General features: G+C 51.2%; 3 protein-coding genes across 5 annotated transcripts in view; 2 read left to right on the top strand and 1 right to left on the bottom strand.

Moving 5' to 3' along the window:
* Positions 1-110: 110 nt before the first annotated feature.
* On the top strand, positions 111-7,081 carry AMT (aminomethyltransferase). Of its 2 annotated transcripts, XM_033207266.1 has the most exons (9): positions 1,469-1,560; positions 1,650-1,817; positions 2,658-2,738; positions 3,867-3,998; positions 4,420-4,498; positions 4,803-4,948; positions 5,058-5,238; positions 5,918-6,073; positions 6,174-7,081. In XM_033207266.1, exons 1-9 carry the CDS (start codon positions 1,471-1,473, stop codon positions 6,350-6,352), a joined length of 1,212 nt encoding a protein of 403 aa, XP_033063157.1. In that variant the 5' UTR covers positions 1,469-1,470; the 3' UTR covers positions 6,353-7,081. The 2 variants fall into 2 exon arrangements, with proteins under 2 accessions (XP_033063167.1, XP_033063157.1); XM_033207276.1 differs by lacking the exon at positions 1,650-1,817 and having other exon boundaries at positions 111-1,560; positions 6,174-6,460.
* Positions 7,082-7,381: 300 nt separating this feature from the next.
* Positions 7,382-11,651, bottom strand: TCTA (T cell leukemia translocation altered). The gene is made up of 3 exons (XM_033207365.1): positions 11,214-11,651; positions 10,740-10,794; positions 7,382-9,048 (listed from the first exon to the last, which is right to left on the bottom strand). Exons 1-3 carry the CDS (start codon positions 11,434-11,436, stop codon positions 9,006-9,008), a joined length of 321 nt encoding a protein of 106 aa, XP_033063256.1. The 5' UTR covers positions 11,437-11,651; the 3' UTR covers positions 7,382-9,005.
* A 13-nt stretch (positions 11,652-11,664) lies between these two features.
* RHOA (ras homolog family member A) overlaps positions 11,665-17,756 on the top strand; it is a 61,116-nt gene continuing 55,024 nt past the window's right edge. The window contains exon 1 of one of the 2 annotated variants that reach the window (XM_033207330.1): positions 11,665-12,042. The gene's annotated coding sequence lies outside the window, so the exon portion shown is untranslated. Of the gene's footprint in view, positions 12,043-12,560; positions 12,580-17,756 lie in introns of those variants that run through there. The other variant, XM_033207340.1, reaches the window with a different exon arrangement.

Raw genomic sequence — 17,756 nt, 5'->3', positions numbered from 1 at the left:
AAAATACAAAAAACTAGCCGGGCGACGAGGCTGGCGCCTGTAGTCCCAGCTACTCGGGAGGCTGAGACAGGAGAATGGCGTGAACCCAGGAGGCGGAGCTTGCAGTGAGCTGAGATCCGGCCACTGCACTCCAGCCTGGGCGGCAGAGCAAGACTCCGTCTCAAAAAAAAAAAAAAAAAAAAAAAAAAAAAGGAACTGGGACCCTTCTGCCATCTGACATAGTTCAAAGCACATCCCTATCCTTTCTCCCAGTTGTCCCTTTTTTTTTTTTTTTTTGAGATGGAGTTCCGCTCTTGTTGCCCAGGCTGGCGTGCAATGGTGCAATCTCAGCTCACCGCAACCTCCACTTCCCAGGTTCAAGCGATTCTCCTGCCTCAGCCTCCCGAGTAGCTGGGATTACAGGCATGTGCTGCCACACCCGGCCTGCCCCTCTCCAAGAGAGATGCTCAGCATGATGGGAGATCAGCCAGGGTAGGGAGTGGGTCCAAGTAAGGGTTTGTCTTGTTGCCTTTTAAGAGGCTTAGGTCCTCCATTAACTCAGGCCAACCATTAAGTGATGCAGGCTGCTCTTCCTTCATGTGAGAAAAACCTGTTTCCCTCTGGTTCTTCCTGACTTTGCACCTGGTGGCTATTATGAAGCAGTACTGCAGTATGTCTTGGACCTGGAAAGTTGGACATGTGTGCGGCTCAACAGTTTTCTCGGAAGAGTTTAGTGAGCTTTTGGTGGCCACCGTCTGCTCTTACCTATGAGTTCTTCCAGGTGGCGACTTTACCTGCAAGGTCACTTACATAGCCCCACTCAGCTGCTTTGGAAAGCATGATGGAGCAGTAGTCCTCAATGTGTGTGTGAGTGAAGAGGACCTTGTGGTAGCAGGGACCATGCTTCATTTCTGGCTGTGTCCCCATCCAAGGGCCTGGTATGCAGTAAGATCAATACATACTTGTGGAATGCATGACTCTGCTGGCTGCCTGTGTCTGCCTGGTGGGAGAGCTGTGGACCTAGGGGTCCACATGAGGCCAGACTACTATGGTGCTGCCTACCTGCCAGGCTGGCTCCACCCTGCTGTGACCTCTCCACCTTCCCCACCCCTACTTGACCTTACTTCCTTGAGGTCCTAAAGGTATGATTCAGAACTTTCCGCCCTTTCTGGAACTTTGACTGTTTGGAGACAGGGCGGTTCTGCAGGGGGCAGTCTAGCCCCTAGCTCTCTTCTGGGCAGCCCAATCAGCTCTGGATTGCCCAAGCTGCCCTGAAAAGCCAGCCGAAAGAGCCGGAGGCTGTTTCCCTATGGTTGGGAGTTCCTGCATTCTCTGCTCTAAATCCCAGCCTGCCCTCGGGGCTGCCCACGCCCCCTTCAGATCCTTTGCTCCGGAGAGAGACCTGTCTGAGCAGAGGCCTGGACTACATCTCCCGGCGTGCCTGGCAGTGTGGTGTCCTCTGTGCGCCATCTGTACTTGTTGCAGGCGACGATGCAGAGGGTTGTAAGTGTGGTGGCTCATCTGGGCTTTCGCTTGCAGGCATTGCCCCCGGCCTTGTGTCGTCCACTCAGTTGCGCACAGGTGGGATAGAGGGTGTTGATCTTGGAGGGTGGGGGAGGGAAGCGGCTGGGGGCTAGGGCCCTGGTGGCACTAAGCCCAGCCGCCTGCAGGACGTGCTCCGCAGGACACCGCTCTATGACTTCCACCTGGCCCACGGCGGGAAAATGGTGGCGTTTGCGGGTTGGAGTCTGCCAGTGCAGTACCGGGACAGTCACACTGACTCGCACCTGCACACACGCCAGCACTGCTCGCTCTTTGACGTGTCTCATATGCTGCAGGTGAGCCAGGGGAGCACGCTGGCCGCCTGATCAGGCCTTCCTCCCTGTTTACAGTGGTGCACTCCTTGCTTTGTTTGCTGTGAACTGGATTCCAAGGACAGCCCTCCCAGAAGAGCTAGAGGTCATGGGGGTGTCATGGATAGGTCAATGGCCCCAAGGAAATGAGCTCAGAGGGTCTCATCATCATCTCATCCTTCTAGTCTGCCCCCACTAAGTGGTGTGCCTTAATGTCCCGGGTTTTCCAGGGCTGACACCCACTCTCACGTATTGGGCTGGGTGTTGGTTTGAAAAGGGGTTATTTCCAGTGGCTCACGCCTGTAATCCCAGCACTTTGGGAGGCCGAGGCGGGCGGATCACGAGGTCAGGCGATCGAGACCATCCTGGCTAACACGGTGAAACCCGGTCTCTACTAAAAATACAAAAAATTAGCCGGGCGTGGTGGTGCGCGTCTGTAGTCTCAGCTACTCAGAGGCTGAGGCAGGAGAATGGCTTGAACCCGGGAGGCGGAGCTTGCAGTGAGCTCAGAGCGAGCCACTGCACTCCAGCCTGGATGACAAAGAGAGACTCTGTCTAAAAAAAAAAAAAAAAAAAAAGAAAAGAGGTTATTTCAGGAAGGTGCTAGGTCCTGTCTAGTTCCCTGGCAGTCCCCCAGCACAGAGTGACTGGGGGAGGTCAGGAAATCAGAAGGTGGTCCTTTGCCACGTGTAGAACCAAAAGACTGGTTAGTCACTTTGGGTGGGCTGGACTGCACTGTGGATGGCAGGGAGAATGCATCCTAGATTAGTGGCCTTTTGGGTTGTAGCTGTTGCAGTGGCCTGAGGCTTTCAATCTCTTCCCCAGACCAAGATATTTGGTAGTGACCGGGTGAAGCTGATGGAGAGTCTAGTGGTTGGAGACATTGCAGAGCTAAGACCAAACCAGGTGGGCCCTTTTATTTCTGCTCTATGAGTTTTCTTAGTCATGAGCCAGCAAATGGGCTTAGTCCCTACCTCTGGCTTAGGAGCACAGAGATGAGTCAAACACAGCTTCTCAGGGCTTGCAGTCTTGGGGGACGGAATCCCTGAGTCATTTCCAGAGACCCAGACATTTGTAGAGAGGGGAATATCCCAGCCTTACCACATCAGGCTAGGAGGCCAGAAACCAAGGTTAATATGCTGCTCTCTGGCCATCCCTTCTGTTTAACCCCTCTCTATTCAAAATGTGGTCCCTGGCCAGGCGCCGTGACTCAAACACCTGTAATCCTAGCACTTTGGGAGGCCAAGGTGGGTGGATCACCTGAGGTCAGGAGTTCGAGACCAGCCTGACCAACATGGCAAAACCTCATTTCTACTAAAAATACAAAAATTAGCTGGGTGTGGTGGCGCGCACCTGTAGTCCCAGCTGCTCAGGAGGCTGAGGTTGCAGTGAGCTGAGATCACACCACTGCACTCTGGCCTGGGCAATGGAGCGAGACTCAGTCTAAAAACAAAACAAACACAAAAAAGTGTGGTTTGTAAACCAGCATCCTTGGAGCTTGTTAGGAATATACTCTCAGGCACTGCCCCACACCTGCTGAATCGGAACCTTCATTTTAACAAGATCCCCAGGTGATTCATGTGACCCCCTCAACCTCAGGCTTTTTGTCCATCAGTGAGGAGGCTAAGGAAGTGTTTTGGGGGCATTGCTATGGAGTGCTTAGAAGAGCCTGGGATCATCAAGATGACCTTTGAAGCTTTTGTCCTGTGGGTTGGCAAAACATGGGCTGAGTTGTCCCAGGTTTGGATAGGTGAAGCAGCAGGTCCTAGGGGTCATAGATGAAGCATCAGATGGGGCTCTCAGTACAGAGTGGGGAGGGGTGCAGAGGTCTCACCAGATCGGGGAAGCACCCCAAGGTAGGGAGGGGATGAAAACTTACTTGGTGCATGAGGACCAAAGACCTTGGACTTGGGCCCAGACTTGCACCTTGCACACCCTGAGTCCTTCACATTAGGGTTCATAACCTTTTGGTAGCTAAGTGGGTTCAGGGGTGTGTCTGGCTCACCCTTGGCCTTGCCCTCCACTTGGTCCTAGGGTACACTGTCGTTGTTTACCAACGAGGCTGGAGGCATCTTAGATGACTTGATTGTAACCAATACTTCTGAGGGGCACCTGTATGTGGTGTCCAACGCTGGCTGCTGGGAGAAAGATTTGGCCCTCATGCAGGTACACCCCCTGTGTTCTAGGCACCTTGTCTTCCTTGTTCGTAGAGCAGCATCCTTGTTGTCCAGGACAGGGTTGGCGCAGACAAGGGACCCGGACAGTGGCTCTTTGAGTGAATGAACAGCTATAAGACTCAAGAGCAGGCCCACTCTGGAGCATGCCAGGGTTTGGTGGTGGGGGATTAGGCATGGGGAGGGGGCCTTGGCCCCTCTGGTGAGGGTGTGAGGTGGCAGACCTGGGGTTGGGTCATCTCTTACCACTTAGTAGCTATGTGACCTTGTAAGATGGGCAGCAGCCTACTACCTTTTTTTTTTCTCCCTCCTCCTCTCCACTGTCTTACTACTGTCCAGCTCTGCAGTGTCCAGCCCATGGTAGGTGCTCAGTAAGTGGCCCCAGATGCTCTTGTGGTGTTTCTGTCTTTTAGGACAAGGTCAGGGAGCTTCAGAACCAGGGCAGAGATGTGGGCCTGGAGGTGTTGGATAATGCCCTGCTAGCTCTGCAAGGTGAGAGGGCTGGGCTGGGGTTGGAGCCAATCTTTGCCTTACTGGCTTCATTGACTGCTTAGCACAGAGACCATACCAAGAAGAAGGTGTAGAAGGTGTGATATTTGTGTGCCATAATTTTAAGTTTGGTATCTTGCCCTCCTCCTACCTACTACAAGGCTCCATGGGCTAGGGACAAGGGCATCCTCTCCCACTTGCAGAGTAAGACTTGCTCAGGGCTTGTTCTGGTCCCTGAATAAGGCTTTAGTCCAGCTTTGAGGGGTGCTGGGACCTGAATACTTGGTCACTGGCTCCCTGGGCCCAGGCCCCACTGCAGCCCAGGTACTACAGGCCAGCGTGGCAGATGACCTGAAGAAACTGCCCTTCATGACTAGTGCTGTGATGGAGGTGTTTGGCGTGTCTGGCTGCCGTGTGACCCGCTGTGGCTACACAGGAGAAGACGGTGTGGAGGTGTGTCAAGAAGTAGTGTAAGGGGCAGTATAGGGCACAAGATGCACATGAGGGGTGGAAGGTGTGTGGTACAGGGAGCTTCCCATCTGCCCTCTGGTGTTTCATACAGATCTCGGTGCCGGCAGCAAGGGCAGTTCACCTGGCAACAGCTCTTCTGAAAAACCCAGAGGTGAAGCTGGCAGGGCTGGCAGCCAGGGACAGTCTGCGCCTGGAGGCAGGCCTTTGCCTATACGGGAATGACATTGATGAACACACTACACCTGTGGAGGGCAGCCTCAGCTGGACACTGGGTGAGCTGGGCCAGCACTCAAGGATGGGGTCCTGGAGGTTGGGGTGACCCTTAATAAGACTAACCAGCCCATAACTCCTCCAAAGGTTATGTAGCCTGGAGCAAGTGACTCAGCCTTCCTGAGCCTCCCTTTCCTGAAGGTGCCACTGTGGCTTTGCCTATTAGAAACTCAAGATGCTGCTGGGCATGGTGGCTCATACCTGTAATCCCAGCACTTTGGGAGGCCGAGGCGGGTGGATCACGAGGACAGGAATTCGAGAACAGCCTGGCCAACATGGTGAAACCCCGTCTCTACTAAAAATATGAAAATTAGCCAGGCATGGCGGTGGATGCCTGTAATCCCAGCTACTTGGGAGACTGAGGCAGGTGAATTGCTTGAACCCGGGAGGCAGAGTTCACAGTAAGCCGAGATTGTGGCCTGGGTGACAGAGTGACTCCATCTCAAAAAAAAAAAAAAAAAGAAAAGAGAAACTGAAGATGCTCAGCAGGTGGGCAGCATGGCCTCTAAGGGGTAGGAGGTGGTTTTTTGGCTGACGGCAGTGAGGGGAGGAATAGAACCTGGAGTAGCCCAAGCAAAGGGGCCTTGATGCTAGATGGGTGTTACCTGAGGACTTCATAAGGACCTCCTGTGGCCAGGACTTCTATGGGCTGTGGCTTATGTCTCATGTGTCATTCTCCAGGGAAGCGCCGCCGAGCTGCTATGGATTTCCCTGGAGCCAAGGTCATTGTTCCCCAACTGAAGGGCAAGGTGCAGCGGAGGCGTGTGGGGTTGATGTGTGAGGGGGCCCCAATGCGGGCACACAGTCCCATCCTGAACATGGAGGGTACCAAGATTGGTAGGTGGACCAGGGAAGCTGGGAAGCCCTTGTCTCTTCCCCAGGAGGGTGGGGGCACTGGCAGGGTGGTGCTAATGCATGGCTTATGCTTGTTTGACAGGTACCGTGACTAGTGGCTGCCCCTCGCCCTCTCTGAAGAAGAATGTGGCAATGGGTTATGTGCCCTGCGAGTACAGTCGTCCAGGGACAATGCTGCTGGTAGAGGTGCGGCGGAAGCAGCAGATAGCTGTAGTCAGCAAGATGCCCTTTGTGCCCACAAACTACTATACCCTCAAGTGAGGATGGCTCAGGGTGGGGCTGTCCCCTCCAGGAGTCTTGCCTTAGAGGGCATCCTACAAGGGGTTAGTCAAGAAGCTGAGGCAGAACTCAATGGGGGTGGGCAGCTAAGGTGGAGGCTGATTCTAATTGTCTGGTTGAGGGGCCATACCACCTATTCCCTCCACCTAACTCATGCCACTCCAGCTTCCTTCAGGACCCTGCTTCTGAGTGACAGACCAGCTCACACAATGGAGGGTAATGAGAAACTTTGGTTCTGCCATCTCTCCCACTCTGCCAGGTGCTGGCTGTGGAGCAAAGGCTCACCTTTGTGGGGAGGATAAAACCTGCCCAACCTACCTCACAATGGTTTTTCACATTGCAAAGGGTGATAACACGGGCGGTGTGGACTTAGGCCACCCCCTCCAGTTTGCTTTCCATAAATGCAAATTGTCCCTACTGCAAGTCAGGAATGACTGCTGACTCATAGTAGGGCTGCTATGCCTGTGTGTAAACTTGGGAATGGCTGAGGGAACAGAGACTTACTCTTCCACATTCCCAAGTTGGTCTAGTGTGCTGCCCAGTAGCAAACCATGGCAGGCTCACCACCTATTCTGAGCTCCAGGGCTGTTGTAGGGCAGGGTGGGCTTCCTCCCAGACTTGCCTTACCCTGGGCTGATCTTTGCTCTTGGTATGCATTAATGGACTCCACTGAATCCTGAAAAAAAAATTAAACTTCCTTCTTACTTGCCAGTCTCTAGCTTCATTGTTCTTTGTTCACAGGGTTCCTGAAATGCCAACCCAGTGCGTGCCTTCCTGGCCTCCAAGACAAGCTTGGAATAGGTTCTCCTTGAAAGGGGCCAGTCTATAAGAATGGAGATATTGCCCATTGGGCACCCCATCCCTGCTCCTCCAGGGAGCTGGCATCACCTCTCCCCTCCCTGCAAGTTGTTGCATCTGGGTCCCAAGGGGAAACAGCTTCCAGGATGTTCCCTCTCTCACTGCCCCTGTGCATGCATACCCTTGTTCTGTCTGAATAACCACAACAACCGATGCACTTCCGTGTTTAATAAGCCACATCCTCAGTTGAGCCTGGGGTGAAATGTGAGATCCTGACTCTGTGCAGTAGTATCAGTGGGTGGGCCTGGGGCTGTGAAGACCATCATCCTCAGTACAGCTGCAATTCCAGTGCCCCTCTACCACAAAGATGGCTTAGGCAAAGGCAACCAGATGGAAGTGTGACATCCAACAGGAAGGAAGTAGGCAGGGGTCACTAAAGTGGCTGGTGGCCCAACGGATGGAAGCAGAAGTATGGCCATGAGGGAAGGAGGCAGGTCCAGGGCTACAGTGCTTTCAGGTACTGGTGTTTCTATAGGGGCATTTGCCACCCATACCTTTGGAAACTCCTCTGGCCTATTGTGACATGGCAGGGCTGCCTGGTTCTTGAAGGCAGAGAAGATGCTAGTGGGGAGGAGCTGAGGCTGTGACATGTGTTTGTACCAGATCCAGATGGGTAATGATGAGGCTGCAGGCTATGACCGGGCCACTGTGCACTAAATGCTTGGTACCATCCTATGAGGGGACAAGGTACAGACCCACATTCCCATAGGCACTTAAGCAGTGTCGGGTAGGAAGCTACCCCAGCGGTTCAGCTGTGCTCCTTCAGGTACTCAGCTTACCCCCAAGAAGGACTGAGAGGAATATGAGTAGGACAGTTGGCAGATGACAATTTTCTTTGCCTGGCTCACAGGAGAAGTCTGATTGGGCCAGGGATGTGGATGTTTGGTGCCTCCATCTGGATGGTGCCAGCAGGGACACCACCCTGCCTTATACCTGAATGGCCAGCTAAATAACCATAGAGCTTAAGGTCTGGCTCAGGTCAGGATTCCCTGGCTCCTTGCCAAAAAAGCAAAACCAGAGATTCAGAAAACTCAGGGCTTAGGAGAAAACAGACCTGCCTTTCAAATCTCAGAGCTGGTCAACCTCAGGCTTCCTCTCAGGAAAAAAATTTTTTTTTTTTTTTGAAATGGAGTCTCGCTCTGTCACCCAGGTTGGAGTACAAAGGCGCAATCTCGGCTTACTGCAACCTCTGCCTCCCAGGTTCAAGCGAATCTCCTGCCTTAGCCCCCTGAGTAGCTGGGATTACAGGTGTGCGCCACCACACCCGGCTAATTTTTGTATTTTTAGTAGAGATGGGGTTTTCACCATGTTGGTCAGGCTGGTCTCGAACTCCTGACCTCGTGATCCGCCTGCCTCGGCCTCCCAAAGTGTTGGGATTACAGGCGTGAGCCATCGCGCCTGGCCAACTCAGGAAATATTTTTATGGGATCATATCTCAGGGGGATGGGAAGAGGGACAGGAAAAGAAACGTAAGACAAAAGAACTGATGGCCTTCCCAACCCAGAGGCTTCCTGAGTTATCACCCCTGAGAGAGGAGGAACACAATCTCTCTTCTTAAGGCACCCAGATAAGGGTACAGGCAAACTCTTCCCTTGCCCAGTGCCTGGATGAGGACATAGGGCCAAGAGGCAGAAGAGGCCCAGCCCTGCAGGCACTGGGTACCCTGCTACCAACCCCGAACCCCCAGCAGTTGTCCCTGAGGTCTGGGGAGTAGCAGAACCCAGTGTAGAAGCCAGCAGACCCAGTGATGCCCTTGGAGACCCTCTGCTGCCTTCCCTTATTCTCTGTGGGTTTTGAGAGGTTCGTTTGCTGCCATTTCCCTGAAAGTGATGGAGAGAGAGAAGAGAGAGGGGTTATTCCATGGGCAGAACAGTTGATGAAATTGGCTCTCCCAAGCTCCTTCTTGAGGGTTGAGCTAGGCTCAGTAAGGTCACATAACAATCTAGACCTCTCTGCTGATCTCCCACAGCCCACCCTGGGCCCAGCACCTCCTCCCTGCAGACCCATTCTTCTTCCTGGTTCTCCATGTTAGTATGGCATTGCCATCCTTCTCTTTTTTTTAATTATTCCTTTTTTTTATTATTGTTATTATTTTTCTTTTTTTGAGAAGGGGTTTCACTCTTGTTGCCCAGGCTGGGGTGCAATGGCAAGATCTCAGCTCACTGCAGCCTCCACCTCCTGGGTTCAAGCAATTCTCCTGCCTCAGCCTCCCAAGTAGCTGGGATTACAGGTGCATGTCACCACACCCAGCTAATTTTTGTACTTTTAGTAGAGATGGGGTTTCGCCCTGTTGGCCAGGCTGGTCTCAAACTCCTGGCTTCACGCGATCTACCCTCCTCTGTCTCCCAAAGTTCTAAGAACAGGCGTGAGCCACCGTGCCTGGCCTATTATTTTTTTTGAGACAGAGTCTCACTCTGATGCCCAGGCTGGAGTGCAGTGGCGTGATCTGGGCTCACTGCAACCTCTGCCTCCTGGGTTCAAGTGGCTCTCATGCCTCAGCCTCCTGAGTAGCTGGGATTACAGGGGTACACCACCATGCCAGCTACTTTTTTCTATTTTTAGTAAATATGGGGTTTCGCTATGTTGACCAGGCTGGTCTCAAACTCCTGACCTCAAGTGATTCGCCCATCTCAGCCTCCCAAAGTGCTGGGATTACAGGCAGCCAGGGGGCCTGGCGTCTTCTCCAAGACAGAAATCTGGGCAGTGGCAGCCTTTCTAACCTCTAGCCCTAACTCTTGGACCGCTTTATCTACTTGCCATGAAGTAGGCATTTATAAAGGCAAATTAGATCAGATCACAGCCTTGCTGAGTTAGTCTTTTAATGGCTCCCAAGGTCCAACAAGCTCTCACGTTCAAGCTCCAGCATCACAGTCTTACCTATTCTAATATGTCACCCTTTATCCTTCCCTCTTAGCCTTGCTCTATCCATTCCCTTTGCCAGGTACACTTTGTCACCCTGTGGCCTTTGATCTTGGCCTAGGTGTCTTTCTTGGGAGATGCCTTCCCTGACCACCCCTGCCCCGTGCACCCCTAATAAATCCCTGGCTCCCCATGAGCAGGGCCCGGGGTTGTCTTTGTTCTCTGGGCCTCGTGTGGTCCCTATGTGATAGGGGCCCAGAGATTATCTGAATGAATGCCCTGATTAGTGAGTGCATGTTTTGCAGAAGAGGAGGCTGACCCTGATGAGGTCAATGTGCTAAGGACAGAGATTACTGCCTTCCCAACTGAGGGGATTGTGCGGAGTGGAATCCAACAAACCTATCATTTCATCTCTCTGAAATTATGACAATACCACCACCTGTCCTACAGGCTGCTGAACAACATGCTGATGGACTGTCCAGACCTTGATGTCATCCTAACTCGAAGCCTGAACTCTACGTGCAGACTTGAAGCTTGCTGCAAAGGCCATTAAGCTGGTGGGCTTATAGCCTGAGAACTCCCTTCTGTCACCAGCACAGGAGTGTCCTTGGAATGCTAAGCATGGGGTTGTGGTATGCACAGATTTACTCACCACGAAGGGAAATGCGTGGAGCCATCAGGCGTGGATCCATTCTGACCACCTAGACCTGGAGGCAAAAACACATCCAGAGCTGCAGCAGGCTGGGGTGGGTGGGGATCTGAGCAGGCATCAGCCCAGGTCAGGTTAGAGACCACTGGCATTGTTTGGTGAAGTCTAGTGAGGGTCCTAAGGGACTAATCGTATTGCCAGGTGAGAGTTCTGAGGAACAGATACAATGTGATGGGTGGACTGGTGGGGATTCTGGCGTAAAATGGTATGGTGGCATGAGTCAGGGTACAACGTTAAGTTCTCTCATCCAAGTACCCGGCTTAGCTTCCGGGGTCAGATGCGTTCAGGGTGGTAAGGCCGTGAACCAATGTTAAGTTCTGATGAGCCTCTTGCAGGATAGCGGGGAACCCAATGATACAGTCGGGAGAGGGTAGGGGCGGGGGCGGCCAGCCCACGGAGGTTCGTAGGAAGCCTCACCTGGACGGTGATACAACCCGGTCACTGTATTCCCGTAGAACCCCCACGCCAGCTGGATGCCCAGGAGACTTAACACCAACCACAGCAGCAACAGCTTGAAGAGGGTCACGCGCATGTCCTGCGCCTCCCACTCCCTCAAGAATTCGCTGCCCAGCGCGCCCAGCGCATCCAGTACCGTGGCCGGTAGAGCCTGCAAGGCCTGCCCAGACCAGGGCTCCGCCATGACTGGCCCGCGCCCCACCCGGGATACTGTCCCCGTAGTCCCTACCACGCACGCGTGTGATCTTCCGGGGCCAGGCCCGTTAGTGCGCACGCGTAAATCTAGGCAGGGCGGGGCCTACTTCGCTTGCGTGAAGTGTTGGCAGTTTGGGGAGGAGTATTAAAACCGCGCACGCGCACCTAGCCCCACCCAGGTGCTCGACGGATGAATGACTCCGGGAGTACAAAATAGCAACCAGGTCTTTTATAGCCCCGGAGTTCCCGTGATGCCCCACGCGGCTGCAATGATTGGTTAAGGGTTTTGCTTTTAGGGCGTGGCCGCGCTCCTGAGCAATAGTGGATGAGCTGTGAGTGCGCGCGCGTGCGCGGGGCCGCGACCTGGGTCGGCTCGAGCCCGCTGGGCACTCGGGGGCGCGCACGTCGCTCTCCGCCCTCCCGCCGCCGCCCGCCCTCGTTCTCTCGCGCTTCCCTCCCGCCGCCCGCGGTCCTCCGTCGGTTCTCTCGTTAGTCCGCGGTCTGGTCTTCAGCTACCCGCCTTAGTCTCCGAGCTTGCGACTCGCGGACCGGCGTTCCCGGCGCGAAGAGGCTGGACTCGGATTCGTTGCCTGAGGTGAGCGGAAAGGTTCCCTCCAGGCGCCGCGGGGCCCCAGGCCCTCCCGCCCGCCCGGCAGTCTTCCGGCCGGCAGGCCGCCGCCCCGCAGCGGCCGCGCCCCACCGGCGGCTCGCCTGGCCTAGCCGCCCCTGACCTTTGACCTGACTCCCGGCTCAGGCCCCGCGTCCCAAAGCGGCGACCCCGCCCGCGCAGTCCCCGGAAGCGCGCCCCGTAGTCTCCAGTGTCTATTCCCCCGCCCGGCCGGGCCTGGTGGATCCCAAGCTGCCCGCCTGCCTGCCCTCGGTCCCCGGCGCTTCCTCTCCCGGCAGCGCCGGGCAGGGCGGGGGCTTTGGGCCGGGCCCCCGACCGCGCAGTGTGGCCGGCAGCTGAAAGTGCGCGTGGCTGTCGGAGTTGAAATGGGAAAGAAACTCTTTACAACTCCATTTTGCTTTTTACGTTTACCGAGAAACGTGAATCACTCTTTCATATTGATTAAAGTCCAGTTACACTTTGGGTAGGTTTTCTTTTAATGCAGACTTGTTGGAGACTGTGTAAGTAAGTAAAAGATTGTATTGAAAGCTTAGGGGTGTGATCTACGGCCATACCACCCCGAACGCGCCCGAACTCGTCTGAAAGCTTTGGGGTCTGTATTAAGTGAAAAAGCAGTATTTTCCAGTTGAAAAAAAAAAAAACCCACAAAACTGTAAATGATTTAAGCGATGTTGCATGAAAACAGATGCAATATTGCTCAGTCTAAGTCGCTGTATTGATTAGGAATCATCTAAGCGTCTGTACCTTAGTGACTGATTGGATCTACAGTTACAGGTCGTCTTCATTGAATAGCGCTATTTGCATCCAAGTTGATTTGTTCACAAACCTTGTTTAGTAGTTTACGGTGGAAAATTGGAATCCTTTTTACCTCAGAATTGGTTCCACTTGTGTTAATAGTTTTGATTTTAAATTTTTACCTCTGTTGACTTGTTTGGTTCTTTTTGTCTTGAAGAAAGTCTTTTAAAATAAACGTTTCTTGCAGGTGTGTAAGTAGATTGTATTTCAGTCTGCTTTCCTGAAGGAGAAAAACAGAAAAACTGAAAAACTTCCATAATTTAAAATGTGTGTGATGAGAATTTTTCAACTATTTAGTATCATCCAGATGTGTAGTGTGTATGTACCATGTGGATGATTGTCACCTTGAGATGTGGCTAGATAGGCGGAAATACTGTTTTGAGCGTTTGGCACAAGTGACATTGGACTGAAAAAAGACTAGTTTTTAATTGTAAAGGATGACTTATTGAAGGATCTTTGGATAACTTGTCTTAATTGGTTCCATCTACTTTTGTGGAGCACTGATGTCTCTTGGGGACATTAAATATATAAGGTGCACCTTGGTTTGAGTTAAAGTCTAATGCTAGATTTATCCTCTCTGTTGTCATAAAAATCTGCGTTGCAGGGAAGAAGAGAGTAGGAATAATGTATAGTTCTTCAATTTTGGATCTAAGAGGAATCTTTCAGGTGTGGTTGTCCAACCCCATTTGCAGATGAGCAAACTGAGTCCCAGAGACTTAAGTAAATTTCCCAGGATTATCTCTCTAGTCAGGAGCAGACCAGAACTGTCTGCTCTGTTAAGGTATTCTCCATTTACTCCCAAACATTTGACCTCTAGAGTCAGCTAAAATTCAGGAGTTCCAGCTTATTCCATTGTTTCTTCTTTTAAACCTTGTTGATGGTGAATAGTTTGGGAGAATCTGAAAAATTCATTTGCCAAAAAAAATTCAGTTCATTAGCTTACGTAGCACTCTCCCCTTGTTAACTGGATGGTCCTGCCTTCAATTGAGGGAGATAGATGAATGTACAAGGGTCCCTGGCTGACCTAATCATGGCTTTAAGTGTTCGGATTTTTTTTTTTTTTAAGGGTCCAACTTCTAGAGCAAGGCCTACACTTTTACTGCTTCAAACCCAAGTTATTTAGGTCAGGCTAACATATTTTTAGGTAACTGTGGTCACTTTTGACTATTAATTTGGGGTGCTGCATGTGTCGAGTAAACAATTCCCTGGGCACATGTATGTGGTGGTGGTGGTGGAGTATTTTTGTAGTCTTGATTTCTTTCCATTTGTCAGTTAACTCCTTTTTAAAAGTTTATTCTGGTCATATGGGAGTGTAAGTTATTGGGAGAGTTAAAAAGAGGTAGCTCTTCAAGTGTTTCTTGTCCATGGGGTGGAGCCCATGCAGTGACGGGAGAAGGTGCTAGTTTGTGTCTTTTTTTTTTTTTTTTTTTGAGACGGAGTCTCACTCTGTTGCCAGGCTGGAGTGCAGTGGCCGGATCTCAGCTCACTGCAAGCTCCGTCTCTCGGGTTTACGCCATTCTCCTGCCTCAGCCTCCGGGTAGCTGGGACTACAGGCACCCGCCACCGTGCCCGGCTAGTTTTTTGTATTTTTTTTTAGTAGAGACGGCGTTTCACCATGTTAGCCAGGATGGTCTCGATCTCCTGACCTCGTGATCCGCCCATCTCGGCCTCCCAACGTGTTGGGATTACAGGCTTGAGTGACCACCTGGCCTAGTTTGTGTCTTCTTAATTGTCTTAGAGCACTGAGAGATTTATGTTAACTCTGAAAGACGGATAGTTCAGCTTCTAAGAGAGCTAATTTGAGCCTGCTGTAGACAGCACCTTGGATTTAATTGCATTATGGTTACTAGTGATTATGATAAATGGTACATAGTCACTGGATTTTAAAATTGGCCATATACTTCTATTTTTTGAAATGGAGTCTCACCCTGTTGCTTAGGCTGGAGTGCAGTGGCGCAATCTCAGCTCACTGCATCGTCTGCCTCCTGGGTTCAAGCGATTCTCCTGCCTCAGCCCCTGGAGTAGCTGGGACTACAGGCACCGGCCACCATTCCTGGCTAATTTTTGTAGTTTTAGTAGAGACGGGGTTTCACCATGTTGGCCAGGCCGGTCTTGAACTCCTGACCTCAGGTGATCCATCCACCTCGGCCTCCCAAAGTGCTGGAATTACAGGCGTAAGCCCCCACGCCCACTCATATTTGTAGTTTTAAAAGGATCCTAAGTATTTTGTCCGACTACCATTTCATTTATTCCTTTATATACCTGTCCAATGGAACTGTTTGCTTGTAACTACACATTAATATAACTAAATTTTGAACTTGTTAATGTTACATGTCTTTCTATACTTGGGGCTCTTTGGGGACATGCTCATTGTTAAGTATTTGTGGGATTAAAATTTCTAAGACATTTTGAAGTTGGTAAATACTATAAAATCCTTCATCTTTAATCTGTGGACCTGTAGTATTAAGTGAAGGCCGCGGTATGTCCATAATTACGGTAGTCATGTGACTGAAAATCAGGCACTGAAGCTGCTCATTCTGGGTGTTGGTCTCAGTTTATTGGTACTTCCGCCAAATACATTTTTATAGCTAATAATAATGAAAAACATCAAATACACTTGCTGAATTGCAATCAGTATATGCAGTTTATGCCAAACTGAGCTTGATTTCATTTTTTAAGAGGATGAGTAAATATATTTAAGTGTGTGTGTGTGTGTGTGTACATATATATATGTTTTTTTGTTTTTTCTCTTTCGAGATGGAGTCTCACTCTGTTGTCCAGGCTGGAGTGCAGTAGCGCGATCTTGGCTCATTGCAACCACCGCCTCCCAGTTGAAGTGATTCTCATGCCTCAGTCTCTGGAGTAGTTGGGATTACCGGCATGCACCTCTGTACTTGGCTAATTTTTGTATTTTTAGTAGAGACGGGGTTTCACCATGTTGGCCAGGCTGGTCTCGAACTCTTTTTTTTTTCCTAAAACAGAGTCTTGCTCTGTCACCCAGGCTGGAGTGCAGTGGCGCAATCTCGGCTCACTGCAAACTCTGCCTCTCAGGTTCACGCCATTCTCCTGCCTCAGCCTCCTGAGTAGCTGGGACTACAGGTGCCCAACACCACGCCCGGCTAATTTTTTGTATTTTTAGTAGAGATGGGGTTTCACTGTGTTGACCAGGATGGTCTCGATCTCCTGACCTTGTGATCCTCCCGCCTCGGCCTCCCAAAGTTCTGGGATTACAGGCGTGAGCCACCGCTCCTGGCCTCGAACTCTTGACCTCAGGTGATCTGCCCCCCCCCCCTCCCCCCGAAATTGTTGAGATTACAGGTGAGAGCCACTACTGCGCTTGGCCACATTTAAGCATATTTATGATAGTATCTTAAATTTAAGTGACGGGAAAGAGGAAAACATACGCAGCCAATGAAGTAAGTTCGAAGTGGAGTGAAAGGAAAAGTTGGAGGTAAAAAGAAGTTAGAGAGGTGGGCAGGGGCCAGATCATATAGGGCCTTTAGGACATGGGAAATTCTTTGGATTTGTTCTGAGATTAGAAGTCATTTAGATACTCTTTAGAAAGGGGATGACATGATCTGATATTAAAAAAAAAAAAAAACTAGAGTAGGAGTAGATCTAATTCCATTCTGACCAAATAGTAAACTAATATGGTAATTGTACAAATATAAAAAGGATTTACTAGCCAGGAGTGGTGGCTCATGCCTGTAACCCCAGCACTTTGGGAGGCTGAGGCAGGTGGATCACTTGAGGTCAGGAGTTTGAGACCAGCCTGGCCAACATGGTGAAACCTCGCCTCTTCTAAAAATACAAAAAATGAGCTGGGTGTGGCGGTAGGAGCCTATAATCCCAGCTATTCAGGAGGCTGAGACAGGAGAATCACCTTAACCTGGGAGGCGGAGGTTGCTGTGAGCTGAGATCGCGCCATTGCACTCCCGCCTGGGAGATGGTGCAAGACTCTGTCGCAAAAAAAAAAAAGGAAAGGATTTCCTAATATTAATTTCCTTGACTTAATGACTTCAGCCTGTTTTATCTGAAGTCATCCCTCCCCTCCGCTTCTCACCCCACCCCACCCCACCCCAGACAGGGTCTCATTCTGTCACCCAGGCTGGAGTGCAGTGAGTGATCTCAGTTCACTTCAACCTCTGTTTCCCAGGTTCAAGCGATTCTTGTGCCTCACACACACCTCACTGTGTCCCAGAGTAGCTGGGACTATAGGTGTGTGTGACCACGCCCGACTAATTTTTGTATTTTTAGTAGATGGCGTTTCACCGTGTTGGCCAGCCTGGTCTCGAACTCCGACCTCAGGTGATGCACATGCCTTAGCCTCCCAAGTGCTGGGAGTATAGGTGTGAGCCACCATGCCTGGCCAAACCATTGGTTTTCTGACACTTGCCTTTCAGCCTGTAATTTCTCTCTCTGTAATGCTTGTGTTATAAAGGAGATGGAATTTGATGAAGCAAGTCGTTAAAATGTTCACTGTAGTCTAGGTGGTAGGGGTACAGGTGTATACTGTAAAAAAAAATTTTTTTTTTCCTTTTAGTATGGAGTCTTGCTCTGTCACCCAGGCTGGAGTACAGTGGCGCGATCTGGGCTCACTGCAGCCTCCACCTTCCGGGTTGAAGCAGTTCTCCTGCCTCAGCTTCCTGAGTAGCTGGGATTCACAGGCACCCGCTACCACTCCTGGCTAATTTTTGTATTTTGAGAAGAGACCAGGTTTCACCACGTTGGCCAGGCTGGTCTTGAACTCCTGACCTCATGATCCACATGCCTCAGCCTCCCAAAGTGCTGGGATTACAGGTGTGAACTACTGCGCCCGGCCTAAGTTTTTTTTTTCTTTTTTTGAGACGGTCTCACTCTGTCACCCAGACTGGAGTGCAGTGGCA

This window comes from Trachypithecus francoisi, unplaced genomic scaffold (genome assembly GCF_009764315.1).
Source record: "Trachypithecus francoisi isolate TF-2019V2 unplaced genomic scaffold, Tfra_2.0 Lachesis_group0, whole genome shotgun sequence".
NCBI lineage: Eukaryota > Metazoa > Chordata > Mammalia > Primates > Cercopithecidae > Trachypithecus > Trachypithecus francoisi.
This window is presented reverse-complemented; position numbering and strand designations above follow the sequence as displayed.

Coding starts and splice junctions, on each gene's coding strand:
- AMT (XM_033207266.1), top strand. CDS start 1,471: ATGCAGAGGGTTGTAAGTGTGGTGGCTCATCTGGGCTTTCGCTTGCAG. Junction 2,739..3,866: donor CAGAGCTAAGACCAAACCAG/GTGGGCCCTTTT, acceptor ACTTGGTCCTAG/GGTACACTGTCGTTGTTTAC. Junction 3,999..4,419: donor AAGATTTGGCCCTCATGCAG/GTACACCCCCTG, acceptor TCTGTCTTTTAG/GACAAGGTCAGGGAGCTTCA.
- TCTA (XM_033207365.1), bottom strand. CDS start 11,436: ATGGCGGAGCCCTGGTCTGGGCAGGCCTTGCAGGCTCTACCGGCCACG. Junction 10,795..11,213: donor CGGGTTGTATCACCGTCCAG/GTGAGGCTTCCT, acceptor TTTTGCCTCCAG/GTCTAGGTGGTCAGAATGGA. Junction 9,049..10,739: donor TCCACGCATTTCCCTTCGTG/GTGAGTAAATCT, acceptor CATCACTTTCAG/GGAAATGGCAGCAAACGAAC.